The sequence below is a fragment of the Aquarana catesbeiana genome, linkage group LG13, assembly GCF_042186555.1.
Source record: "Aquarana catesbeiana isolate 2022-GZ linkage group LG13, ASM4218655v1, whole genome shotgun sequence".
NCBI classification, from domain to species: domain Eukaryota; kingdom Metazoa; phylum Chordata; class Amphibia; order Anura; family Ranidae; genus Aquarana; species Aquarana catesbeiana.
Window position 1 is genome coordinate 62,879,150 of NC_133336.1, and position 14,240 is coordinate 62,893,389.

Consider the following 14,240-nt stretch of genomic DNA (forward strand, 5'->3'; position numbering starts at 1 on the left):
AGTTTTTATAACAGTAGAGACCATATTTATAAATGCCTGTCGCAGCAGTAGTATCGGAGCCATGCATGCACAGCTCAGACCACATTTACATCCCCTGTTTGCTGTTGTGAACTGACTCCCATGAGCATGCACAGAAGTGACGTCATCGCAGGTTCCAGGTGAAGGAAGGAATTCCAGATGAAGATAGAAGCCACCAAGACCTGCTGGAGTGGTGAGAGCGCAGCGCTTGAGGGCTGCGTTTTACAGGTAAGTTTGCCATAATGTGCTGATTACAATAAAAATACATAAATAAAGCGCTCACAAACAATCAAAGATGACAGGGATCAGCATGTATTGTAACGGTATCACTAGTTTGCGCTCCAGCTGACCAGAAATGACGTATCTCAAACACCACCCAACGCCGTTTCATCAGCCTATGTCTGACGTCCTCAGGGGTTAGCCTCCCTCAGGTAACCCCTGAGGATGTCAGGTGCAGGCTGATGAAACAACGTTGGGTGATGTTTGAAATATGTAATTTCTGGTCAGCTGGAACACAGGTGGAGTGCAAACCGGCGATTCCTATACAATACACGCTGATCCCTGTCTTCTTTGATGTAAGTGCAATACAACCTTCTTTTTTAAATAATTGATTTTAAATACTGCACCAAGAGTGTGTTCTTTCCTCTCCTTCTATATAACAATACTGGAGCATTTAATCTGCTAGGCAGACAGACACACAGAATGGATGACAGCAGCGGTTTGAATTAACTCCTGTGACCTCATGTATGACATCTTGTTTTTTTCCATATGCGTAATTTGACTCCCTGTAAAAGGGGTCAATTAAGTCTGGTGAGTGCATTGTGTCTGCATGCTGGTGGAGAGAAACCTTTCCTATACTCACTGAGTATGGTATTCACGTGTGGGATCTATACATGGACTTCACAATTCTTATGTATTTTCTATCATTTAAATGAAGATGTATTTATTCAAGATGGTGATATGTATTTTAGTAATATAGTGTGTGTGTGTGTATATATATATATATATATATATATATATATATATATAGCTACCTATGCGGGACATAACTTTGTGAGCTATACTTAAGCACGGATTTAGCATGAAATGCGTTATGCCCTGTACACACGATCAGAAATTCTGCCAGCAAAAGTTGGATGTGAGCTTTTGGTCAGAAATTCTGACCGTGTGTATGCTCAATCGGACTTTTGCTGGCAGAATTCCAGCCAGCAAAAGATTGAGAGCATGTTCTCTATTTTTCGGTCGTAAAAAAGCTCCTATCTGAAAATGCGTTTGTCTGTATGCAATTCGGACGCGCAAAAAATCATGCATGCTTGGAAACAATCGGAAGCATTGAACTTCATTATCTCGGCTCGTCGTAGTGTTGTACGTCACCGCATTCTTTAAGGTCGAAAGTTCAGAGAACTTTTGTGTGACCGTGTGTATGCAAGGCAAGCTTGAGCGGAATTCCGTCGGAAAAACCATCCAAGATTTTTCTGACGGAAATTCTGCTCGTGTGTACGTGGCATTAGTTGGTTATGCTATTCCCCTATTTTTGTATTGTGGAGTTATTAAAAAGTATTTTTTTTATTTGAATTTACTACAGCTTTATTATATACATTTATACATGAAATAAAGATTTCACCAGGATTTCATTGGTTTGTGGATTGTTGTGCTAGTTAATGAAGTGTATGATGTACTATATTCATAGTTCTTTGGTTTTTTTTGTCAGTAATGAGGAATCACCCAAGATGGAAAAAATTGTGGCTGTAAAGAGGATCTATGATCACAATTTGTTCATGAATTCCAACTTTAAATGTCACAGCTATAAAGACAAAGTCTTCTGTACCATGACTTTTATACAGTAGCGGTAGTCAGTTATTTAATGAACTGTGACAATGTCAGGTAAAGCATTACAGTACATCTGATGGAATAATGATATGACAACAGTGACAGGTTGACTTGTTTATCACTAATCAGGGCAAATGCAAAAATGCCTGAACACCATTCCATGCATGAGTGAGAAATCAGAGTCATCGTTCCAACATCTCATGTTTGTAAAGCTCTGATTGGACGGATGCCAAGCAGTTATCTACACTCCAGGAAGAAGTGAAATCCTATGGCAGAAAACAAAATCTTTCTTTCACGCTCAGTGGAATTAAAAAAATTATCAGGTGGCGGTGGAAAGGCACTAATGACAGGAGATCACATCTCCGCCTTGTGCTTTTTCTATCTAAAAATATATATATGTGTTTGGCTAAATCTCAAGCAGTATTAAATCCAAAAACAAACATTATAATACAGCTTACAAATTTTTAGATGTGATGGCTGCATTTGTTTTCTTTTTTAGGTTTTTTCTATTTTCATCTGGTGATACAGCCAGCAAGTCTGTTGTTTTTCACAAGCTCTCCAGCAGACTGTATCCATTTACATGGATGAGAGAAACCACTTAACACTGGCATGACTGATTAAAGTTGTGTCTCACTATTACAGGAGGTGTGTTACTGGCCAGATCACCAGGTGAAAAAAGCCAAAGAAAAGAGAACCGATGCAGCCACCACATCGGATGATTGGTAAGCTGCAATATACAGTGGGGAAAATAATTATTTGATACCTTGCAGACTTTGTAAGTTTGCCCACTTATAAAGAAATTAAGGGTCTATAATTTTTAACATAGGTGTATTTTAAATGATAAACAGAATATCGACCAAAAATCCAGAAAAAAAACGGGATGATCATTAGAAAAGTGAGGGATCAGTCCAGGACTACACAGGAAGAGCTTGTGATTGATCTCAGTGCAGTTGGGACCACAGTCACCAAACAAACCATTGGTAACACTAATGAAGGCACATGTACAGGCCCATCTGAAGTTTGCCAATGAACATCTAAATGATTCAGAGAAAGATTGCGAGAAAGTGCTGTGGTCAGATGAGATCAAAATAGAGCTCTTTGGCATTAACTCGACTCGCCGTGTTTGGAGGAAGAAAAATGTTGACTATGACCTTAAGAACACCATCCCTACAGTCAATCACGGAGGTGGAAACATTATGCTTTGGGCCTGTTTCTCTGCTAAAGGTACAGGCCAGGCCGACTTTGCCACATTGAGGGGCCAGTGGACGGGGTCGTGTATTGTAAAATCTTGGATGAGAACCTTCTTCCCTCAGCCAGAACACTTAAGATGTGTCGTGAACTGGTCCCCCAGCATGACAATGACCCAAAACATACCGCCAAGGCATCAAAGGAGTGGCTAAAGAAGAAGCCCCTTTAAAAAACGTATAGAGGGAGCTGAAACTTCGAGTTGGCAAGCCACAGCCAAGAAACCTTAAGGCCCCTTTCACACTGGGGCGGTGGGGGCGTCGGTGGTAAAACAGCGCTTTACCGTCATTTTTGCAGCGGTATTTGCCCGCTAGCGGTGCGGTTTTAACCCCTGCTGGCGGCCGAAAAAGGGTTAAAACCGCTCGCATAGCGCTGCTATAGCCGCGCTGCCCCATGTATTCACCGCTCCAAAGATGCGGTTTGCAGGAGTTTTTTTTTCTCCTGTGAGCGCACTACTTCAGTGTGAAAGCCCTCAGGCTTTCACACTGAAGAAACAGCGGAGGCAGTTTTAGGTCAGTTTGCAGGCGCAATTTTTAGCGCAATTTTTAGCGCAATAACGCCTGCAAACCGCCCCAGTGTGAAAGGGCTCTAAGGGTTTAGAGAAGATCTGTAAAGAAGAGTGGACCAAAATCCCCCCTGAGATGTGTGCAAACCTTGTAACCAACTACAAGAAACGTCTTACCTCTGTGCTTGTCAACAAGGGTTTCTCCACCAAGTACAAAGTCATGTTTTGCTTGGGGATCAAATACTTATTTTACTCACTGAACTACAACTTAATTTATGTTTTTTCTGGATTTTTGGTTGATATTCTGTCTCTATAATTTAAAATACACCTATGATAAAAATTATAGACTCTTCATTTCTTTGTAAGTGGGCAAACTTACAAAGTCTGCAGGGTATGAAATAATTATTTTCCCCACTGTAATACATTTGTGATTTTAATAAGGCTTTAAGCCTTGTTTACATATGAGCTATGTTTTTACCCCCCCCCCCCCCCCAACTGCTCCCTCTTAAGCTGCAAAAGTCTGGGACTGGGATGTACACATGCTGTTAGGGGTTAAACGAACAGTGAGGAAATAACATAACACCTTCTCGCTGCCTGTCAAACGCCCTCTGAAGACTGCTGTTGTGCCCTTCTGAAAATACTAGTTGTCTGGCTGTCATGCTGACTTTCTGGTTTCAATACATTCCACACCTGACAGCATAATTGTAAACTCTAGTGTCTCTGAAAATCCCAGGAGATCAGCAGTCTCTGAGTGTCAGGGCTGGGCTCAGCCCTTCCTTCTCAGCGCTGGTTGCTCAGCTGTCGGCTAATTGCCAGCTCCTATCTCTCCACAGCTACTCAGCTGTTGATGATATCCTGCTCGTCAGTCCTGCCTGCTTAAGCCGTTCAGCCCAATGGATCTCTGCCTTCGCCTTGGTCAACATCACAGAGCCTATCTCCTGCGTTCCTGTTTAAAGACTTGCTTTGCCTTCTGGCTCCAGATCCTGCTTGCTGTTCCACTACATTGATCCCTGACTTCTGGCTTGGCTGACTATCCGTTCCGGTTATTGAACTTTGGCTATGTTTTGACTACGTTTGTTCTTTTTACTTTTTTTATTAAACAAGTGTGATTTAACTGTACTTCTGTCTCGGTCTGATTTCATGGTTTCTGACACTGAGATGTTGCAACCACAAACACTGGCACCAAGCTTGGGGATTCCTGGCATCTTCTAGGTTCCAAAATTTGGACTAATCAGAAAGAAACCTCTTGACCGTGTCTGCATGCATTACATATTGTGTTGTATTTACCGGATTTATGGTTTTTATAAATAAAGCAGTTATACCTAATAAAGTGGCGTAGGCTTTCTAACACTCCAATGCCTCAATTCATTACACGGTCATTCTCTGATCTGAACAAATAAACATTTGTTTTTCATTCTAACATATTGGTGCATTGACCTCCTACAGTGCTGATACCCCTCCCAACTATGGTATGCACACCACTCTGGTAATTATGTACATTTTAGAAATGTTTTTACTAAGGGCCATGGCGTAAGCTCTTCATTACTTGAAGTAATTGGCCTACATGATCAGATATTCATAGAAACTGTGGCGTAGCACTTTTATTGTAATATGGTCCAGTTTGTGCAAAACCACATGAAACTTATTTCCCTTTGTAAATTCCCCAGAATTGGAGGATTGGCAAGTTAAACTGATAAGGCTAAAGTCCTTATATCATACCCCTTAATGATTTGAGCCTTAGTTTATTAACCAAAAGGAGTGTATTATATCAAGTTATATTCTTACATTAAACACATTTAAAAAAATGAAAAATATAAATAAAAATAAATCTCTATACAATTTTTTAGCATTGCCAATTCCTATCCCAGTATGGCACACTGGAGATACAAGTCTTATTCAAAACATTCAACGTTTTCTTCTTCTTTTCTTGACTGGAACTTCTGCAAGAAAAAGAAAAAGCGTAATGAATAAATCCAGAGGTACAAAACAGGCGAATATGATCATTGAAAATTCCTCAATTCCTCTTCATGATATCAGCCAGGGTCTGACTAAGATTTCACTAATTCAAAGGCAATGCCTTCCCTCACCACAATTTATTTTGTGCACACAAACATATTACCCAGTTTTTGTTAAAATATAAAAGAAGCGGTTGCAATAAGTAAACAGATAACAAACATGTCAAGCCTTAAAATTTTGCACGCCTGTGAAACAGCAATAAACTTTAGTAACCAAAACTGTCCATAGGCGAAGCTTTAACCACTTGCCCACTAGGCGCTTAAAGGGGTTGTAAAGGTATACATTTTTTCACCTTAATGCATTCTATGCATTAAGGTGAAAAAACTTTTGACAATACCGCCGCCCCCAGCCCCCCCCCGTTTTACTTACCTGACACCTCGAAACTCAGCTGCTCGCTCCCGACCTCCAGTTCGCCGCTCAGCCTGGTTGCTGATTGGCTATAGTGGATGGATTGAAAGCAGCGCAGCCATTGGCTCGCGCTGCTGTCAATCACATCCAATGACGTGGCGCGCCGGGGGGGGGGCGGGGCCGAGTGATACAGCGAGCAGCTATAGCCGCCGGCTGTATCACGGGAGCGCGCCCGCAATAACTAACCACCATGCGAGGGAGCTCGCATTAAGGTGGTTAGTTCTTGCGGGGAGGAGCTGAAACAGCCGCCGAGGGACCCCAGAAGAGCAAGTTCGGGGCCACTCTGTGCAGAACGAGCTGCACAGTGAAGGTAAGTATAACATGTTTGTTATTTAAAAAAAAAAAAAAAAAAATTACCTTTACAACCCCTTTAAACCCCCTTCCTAACCAGGCCAATTTTCAGCTTTCAGTGCTCTCACATTTTGAATGACAATTACTCAGTCATGCAACATTGTACCAATACGAAAGTTTTGTCCCTTTTTTCCACACAAATAGAGCTTTCTTTTGGTGGTATTTAATCACCACTGGGTTTTTTTGCACTATAAATGAAAAAACACCGAAAATTTTGTAAAAAAAATGCATTTTTGTTTCTGTTATAGAATTTTGCAAAATTAGTAATTTTTCTTCATACATTTTGGCTAAAATTTATACTGCTACATATCTTTGGTAAAAATAACCCAAATAAGTATATATTATTTGGTCTGTGTGAAGGTTATAGAGTCTACAAGCTATGGTACCAATCATTGAAAATTGATCACACCTGATGTACGGATGGCCTATCTTATTTCTTGAGAACCTAAGAAGCCAGAAAAGTACAAATACTCCCCAAATGACCCCTTTTTGGAAAGTAGACATTCCAAGGTATCTAGTAAGAGGCACGGTGAGTTTTTTGAAGTTGTAATTTTTCCCACAATTCTTTGCAAAATAAAGTTGTTTTTTTTTCCACAAAAATAAAATGTCATATTAACAGGTTATTTATCTCCAATGGCATGTGCATGCCACAAATTACACCCCAAAATACATTCTGCTACTCCTCCCGTGTATGGCGATACCACATTTGTGAGACTTTTACACAGCCTGCCACAAGGAAAGGCCCAACATGCAGGGAGCACCATCAGGTGTTCTAGGAGCATAAATTACATATCTAATTTCCTGACAACCTATTACACTTTTGAAGGCCCTGGAGCACCAGGACAATGGAAACAGCCACAAAATGACCCCATTTTGGAAAGAAAGCACCCCAATGTATATTCTATGAGACATAATGAGTCTTTTGAACATGTCATTTTTTTCCCTGGTGGTTTTTGGAAAATCTAGAAAGAAAATGAAAACACATTTTTATTTACACAAACTTGTCAAGTTATAAGATAACGCCAACACAAAGCATGTGCATATCACAAATTACACCCCAAAATACATTCTGCTACTCCTCCTGAGTATGGCGATACCACATGTGTGAGACTTTTACAACGCCTGGCCACATACAGATGCCCAATATGCAAATAGCACCTCCAGGATCCACTTATGGCACTGTAGTGGCCTTGGTGGCAATGTAGAGCATTGTAGTGGCACTGCTGAGCACTGTAAAGCACAGATGAGCACTGTTGTGGCACAGATGAGCACTGTAGATCACCAATGTGATGGGCACTGTAGTGGTCGAGGGGGCACTGATGTGCCTCTGTAGTGGCACAGGGGGTACTGATGTGGCTCTGTAGTGGCACTGCGAAGCACAGTAAAAATCAATAAGACTTACTGTGCTTCACTCGATCTCTCTTCTCTCCTCACACACTGTATTGGTGTGAGGAGAGGAGAGAGCTGAACCCCTGCATGACCTGGATTATTTACATTGTGATCGCTCCGTCATTGGACGGAACAATCACGTGGTAAAGAGCCGCTGTCATTGGCCTTTTAACCAGATCCATGATGCGTCCAGTCCAGTGAACCCAGCTAGCACAGACACTTCCGGGGCGTGCGGGAAGCATAAGTCGGGGAGGACGTCATTGTACGCCCTCCCAGAGTTATCCGACCGCGCTGTAGCCGTCATTCGGCTATGGTCCGGTCGGCAAGTGGTTAAAAGCCTCTACAGGGTATCAGTTTAGAGTTGACCATGAATGATGGCCCTAAGTGGTTAATCCCAAGGCTCATCTATTTTCTTTTTTCAGACGGAACTCTGCTTTAAGCTGAGGTCCTCACATAAAAAGGGACAGGAAAATTCTCAATGATAGAGTTTGCAATTTATCCTAAAGTTATACATTTTGAAACTAGAACATGTGTAGAAATGTATACAGTACACAAAAATGTATGGAATTATTAAGGTTTGTATTGTCACCTTAGTGCCAGCTGCCCATAACTTTGAGTGTTCACTTGCTTTGCCATACAGCTGTAGAAATGTGCCAATTTCAATGCTACATTATTATTGATTTAAATGGGTCTATTTTATGCACCCTGGTAGGCATGATGTATGTGATCTGTACCAGTCTAGCTCTAACTGAAATTTCAGGACTAAAGCATCCATCAAGTGTAACTAGACATTCAGGAATATCAAAAGCACACAGTTTAAAGTAGAAAAAAAAACAATCAAAATTCCAACACACCCCTCCTAACCTGTGCTAGTCTGTTCTTGGGCACCAGTACTTACCTCTTCCACTGCTCCCCCCACAGCTTAGATCTCAACCGCCACCTCATACAAAGTCACTGGCCATTGTCACCTAGTATCGGTGTTAATTACACAGTGAACAGCAAGCCTCTCACCCCAGCACAGAGGTCTGGTAATTGGCACTTCAGACTTCAAGTGTTGCAGGTCACCTATTTACCATAAACATTGGTCACCATGACCTGCACACAGTGGTGGCAGCCAAAAAATACGTTTAGGAACAATAGCATGCTTAGAACATTTTGGGGATTTTTTTTATTTCTAACAGGTTTAAAACACGGATTGATTAAAAAAAAAAAAACTGCATGCTTACTGGTTTATGATTCAGGTCCCAGCAGAGAATTCAGAAGAAAAACCTGCTCCCAGGACATTTCCCTGCCACCAGCTCAGCAAAAATCAGCTTTACTCTGCTCAATGTGAACCTGGAGAGCTATGTGTGCCTGTGTAATCTCTAGGTGACTACACATTCACGTGGCTGAACCAAATCTGTGTAATTTATACAGTATATAGTACCAACTTACCAGACAAAAAATACATTACTGACACACAGAACACAACCCCTCTATAATAAATAAATAGTCGGATAATGCTCCCACCTTCACTGCTAGAAGATGAATCCTCTTCGGAAATCACTGGCATCTTTACAGAAGACTTCTTCTTTATCAAAGAAAGGTAAGCTGCAATGAAAAGATCAATAGTAATCAGGTCTATAATTTAGTTATGCAGAACTGCAGTTTTCAATGTCCTTTGAGGCTATTTCTTTAGGCTCACTCACAAATACCATACCATTAGGAAGATGTGTGATAGGGGTCAAATTTATTTTGCAGCATGACAACGACCCCAAACATACAGCATTAAGAACTATCTTCAGTGTAAAGAAGAACAAGGAGTCCTGGAAGTGATGGTTTGGCCCCCACAGAGCCCTAATTTCAGCTTAATGGAGTCTGTCTGGGATTACATGAAGAGACATAAGGATCTGAAGCAGCCTACATTAACAGGAGATCTGTTTTTAGCTCTCCAAGATGTTTGGAACAACCTACCTGCCAAGTTCCTTAAAAAACTGTGTGCAAGGGTTCCTAGAAGAATTAATGCTGTTTTGAAGGCAATGTGTGGTCACACCAAATATTGATTTGATTTGGATTTCTCTTCTGTTCATTTACTTTCCATTTTGTTAATTGATAAAAAATAAACTATTAACACTTATATTTCTGAAAGCATTCTTAATTTTCAGCATTTTTTCACAGCTGCCTAATACTGTTGTACAGTAGTGTATAACGGACATCCAGATATGGGGGTGTCTGTGATCCCTTACTCCTAGGATGCAATGCTGTGCCCCTGTGTACGCTCCAATACAAGCTGCAAGTTCACGGTCAGTGTAAAAGGAAACAATACCTCGCTTCTGTTCCTCTTTTGCTGCCATGTACTTCTGTTTTTGCACTTTTCTTCTCTCGGCTTTTCTACTTTTGTAATCAGAACTAGATTCAGAGGCTGCCAGCTGAACCTGCCGATGCCGTCTTGACTTCATAGCCTATATAAGAAAAATATAATATAAATACAAAAAACACAAATCGATTCACAATTCACAAATACATTTCTGATGCTCTATGATCTCGGCTTGGCGCTTCTGGAGTTGGGGGAATCAACAAGAACCCTCACTTTAGCAATAAAGCTAACCATATAAAATGAACCATCATTTAAAGCTTATACCCAGTCAAAACTGTTTTTTAAAGCTGTGGATAAAGTGACAAGGAGTAAGGCCGGCATTTTACTGCGTTGTATATTGCATTATTGCAAAATATTGCTGCTATACAGTGACATGAATGAAGTGTATTTTTGTACTCTTCACAAAGTTCAGTGGGGGGAAAAAATACAAGTCAGGTTTACTACTATACAAGAGTATATTAGAGTATAGTATAGTAGCATGCTTGGTCAGTGGCAACAGTGGCACCTTATAAAACCAAATAAACAGCCAACTCCCCTTGCGCTTTATTTTATTTAGTGTAAGGATTTCTGGCTACTTCTTTATATTTACTTTGGGTGATAGAGCAGGACGAGATGTTGAATTTTAGTCAATTTGGCTGTGACTGTCACTTGCACCCCCAAAATAGTTATGCTACCCATTCTTGGGACCAGGGTGGATAAAAATCAATGATTTAAAAAAAAAAAAAAAATATGATTTTTTTAAATCAGATCACATTTATTTTAATAAAATGCTTTTGAAGAAAAAAATCTATCTAAAGATAGTTTTCTATTTAGGATAAATTAATAATTTAGTTTATTCAGCATAAAAATGGAGTTTAGTTATGTAGCATGAGGCTGTATATTCGGCAATATTTACATTTTCATTCAATGAATCCAAGCTCTTCAAACAGATAACATGCACTGCATTGATGCATTTACACAATTTCAGAGTAGCCATGAGATAAAACAAAGTTCAGGAATATTCCTTTATCCCATTATTTTGCAAACCTATGTACACTACAAACTGTATGTTTGAATCGGTTCTGATATCGCTGTTTTACGAACCTGACAGCTTATTATTCTAAATAGGAAACCTTCATTTTGTTTGCAAATATTAAAGATTCTAACTACCAGCAAGAATAAGCTCTTACATTTAAAGAGCTCCTGTTATTTCAGATCCATCATGGCAGTGCCTGTTAGCGGGCATCCACTCACCTGCTGCAGACACGTCCCTCATCTTGTTGCGTCACTGCCGCATCACCGGCCGCCTCATTAAAGTGAATGGGACTGTCGGTGAATCAACAGCGGGTCAGAGGAGGAGCCACTGCGGGACAGAGATGACAGTTGCTCTTTAAAAATGACGATTTAAATCAAGCCTTTTTACTAGTGATTTAAATCAAATCCACCCTGCTTGGGACAGTCATACACAGTGTTTAATCTGCTGGTTGACTGGCTGATATACATATGGTAAAATATAAAAGATGATGTTATACCAAGTAAATGGATACCAAACATGTCACACTTTAAAATTGAGCACGCCCGTGCAACAGCGACAAACAACATAAATGCTACTATCCATTTAAAAAGCCTTTACAGGTTACCACTTTAGATTTACAAAGGAGGTCTGGTACTAGAATTACTGCTCATGATCCGATGGTCATGGCGATACCTCACATGTGTAGGACAATCGCTGTTTGCATGCGTGCGGGAGCGACACATGCGTTCGCCTTTGCGTGCGAGCATGGGGGGGGGGGGGGGGGCACGTTAAAACATTTTTTTTTATAATGCTATTTTTACACTGTCACTTTTACATTTTTTTTATTTTATCACTTTTATTGCTGTCACAAGAAATGTAAACATCCCTTGTGACAGCATTAGACATGTGACAGGTACTCTTTATGGAGAGATCTGGAAGTACTCAAAATCCCTCATCTGCCCTTAAAAGCATTTGATCACACCAAGATCGGTGTGTCTGAATGCTTTTGATTTTTCAAAATAGGGTAGTTGACATCAGGTTAAACCAGAAGTGAGGTCAGGTTATCGCTTCCAGGTTACCATAGCTCAGAGCCAAACAAAGTTAATCCAGTCTTTGTTCAGCTCTCTCCGATCAGCTGGTGGAAGCACCCACTGGTTGATCAGGACTCCCAATGGGACGGGAGATCGTAGTAAAGTCACGGAAGGCAGGGGGGAGCGTCCCCTCCCGCTGCTTGTAAAAGCAATCCAGCATCTAATTAGCTACGGATTTTACAAGAGAACCAAGCTTTGGCTCTAAAAAACAGTACCGGGATTATGCTAGCAGCTGCAGTTATGATCCCGGTGTAACCACTTAAAGTATAGCAATGTACGAGTATGTCGCTGGTCATCAAGTGGTTAATATTGCTGTATATGTTCCATGTAGTGTGTTTTGTAAAGCTTGCCATACACTAGCAGATTTTTAAACGAAAGTTCGTACAAAAATTCATACAAACATTTGTACAAAAATTCTCAGTACATTTGATGGCTTGATGAATAATGTGCAAAAGCACTTCAAAATTTTTAAAACACACAAAAAAAAACTACCTGATGTTTACTTATACTGTAAGATTGGTCTTTACATGGGAAATATTAAAAGAGAAACAGCAGGGGAGCGCTATACCCATTATGACCTAAAACTTCACTTTTTATTCATAACTGTCTAAAACTCATAATGTATAAAATGAAAGGAAGTAATAAGGATGCCAGGTGTGTGACCTTATAGGGCGATGCAGAATTAGTACAAAAATACAAAATTATGGAACAGATAACAACTGCTTTCATTATAGGAAGACAACAAACAGCAAGTATGTATTTAGCTGCCGTTGTTCAATTTTTCTGTCTGAGTGGAGATGTTTATAGGGTAGGTTCACTATCCTGACCACATACCACAACCCAAGGGCATGGATTGATATTGGAGGGTACTAAAAAGCTCAGTTGCCCATCAAATATATATAGCAGTACCCTTCCATCCTGGGGAAAGAATGCATTCCTATCAATCCACGATCTCCACCAGTCCACAAAAATCTCCCTTTTCCTCCTACAACTCACATTACCCCAATAAATCTAAGTGCCCATGATGAAAAATAAAGAAAGATAATTAAAAACCACAAAAACCTTAACCCCTGGGTTGTGGAATGTGGCCAGGATATTGACCCCATTAAACTATTACAATTAAAATTAAACTATTCTATATTTTAAAGTGGTTGTAAAGGCAAAAGGTTTTTGATCTTAATGCAGTCTATGCATTAAGATTAAAAACCATCTGTGTGCAGCAGCCCCATTAATAATTACCTGAGGTCCATCTAGATCCAGCGATGTTGCACAAGAGACTCGGCTGTCTGGGACAAAGTCAGTGAGCCAATGAGAAGAGAGGGGGCAGGGCCATGTCTGAATGGACACAGGGAGCTGCGGCTCAGCTCGGGTGCCCCCATAGCAAGCTGCTTGCTGTGGGGGCACTCAACAGAAGGGAGGGGCCAGGAGCGCCAAAGAGGGACCCGAGAAAAGGGAGGATTGTGGCTGTTATTGTTTTTTTTTAATGGAAAAGAAAACAAGACTTTAGTATCACTTTATTTTATTGTCATGTTCATTTTATGCCTTTAGGGTATGTTTTACCAGATAATCACATCTAATATCATTATTGCATTTTATATGATTTTTATGTATAAATTTTCGGGGATGCACTAGGTTGTGTTTTTGGTTCCATAGCCTTCAATGAAAATGCAGCGAAAACACATCAAAAATGCATCTAACACAGTGCTTGCATTTTTGATGCATTTCTACTGTGTCTTTGCTGGTTTCTCCCACAAATACAACAGAATCCTCTCAAAAACTCAAAAGGCAAATTCAAAATGCGTCAAAAACACGTGAAAAAAAAAACGCACCAGGAAAACTGCAACCTGCATAGTTGTGAACCTGGCCTAAAAGATAATCAAGGGATAAACTATTTGTAGAGTGAATTACGTATTGGACTATGTGTAATCTTCAATAGTATGATCAAAACTACCGCCACTTTGTAAAAGTCTCTAACAGTCTGATGTGCCCCCCATATGTTCACTGAGATAAGAGAAGCAAGATAATTCCATCATACGG

General features: G+C 40.3%; 1 protein-coding gene across 1 annotated transcript in view; it reads right to left on the reverse strand.

The window, feature by feature from the left end:
- Positions 1-5,339: 5,339 nt before the first annotated feature.
- SNAPC1 (small nuclear RNA activating complex polypeptide 1) overlaps positions 5,340-14,240 on the reverse strand; it is a 42,796-nt gene continuing 33,895 nt past the window's right edge. The window contains exons 9-11 of the mRNA XM_073610206.1: positions 10,068-10,203; positions 9,272-9,352; positions 5,340-5,538 (exon numbers count right to left, since the gene is read on the reverse strand). Coding sequence (XP_073466307.1) covers positions 5,504-5,538; positions 9,272-9,352; positions 10,068-10,203 — 252 coding nt within the window. The 3' untranslated portion in view covers positions 5,340-5,503. The remainder of the gene's footprint in view (positions 5,539-9,271; positions 9,353-10,067; positions 10,204-14,240) is intronic.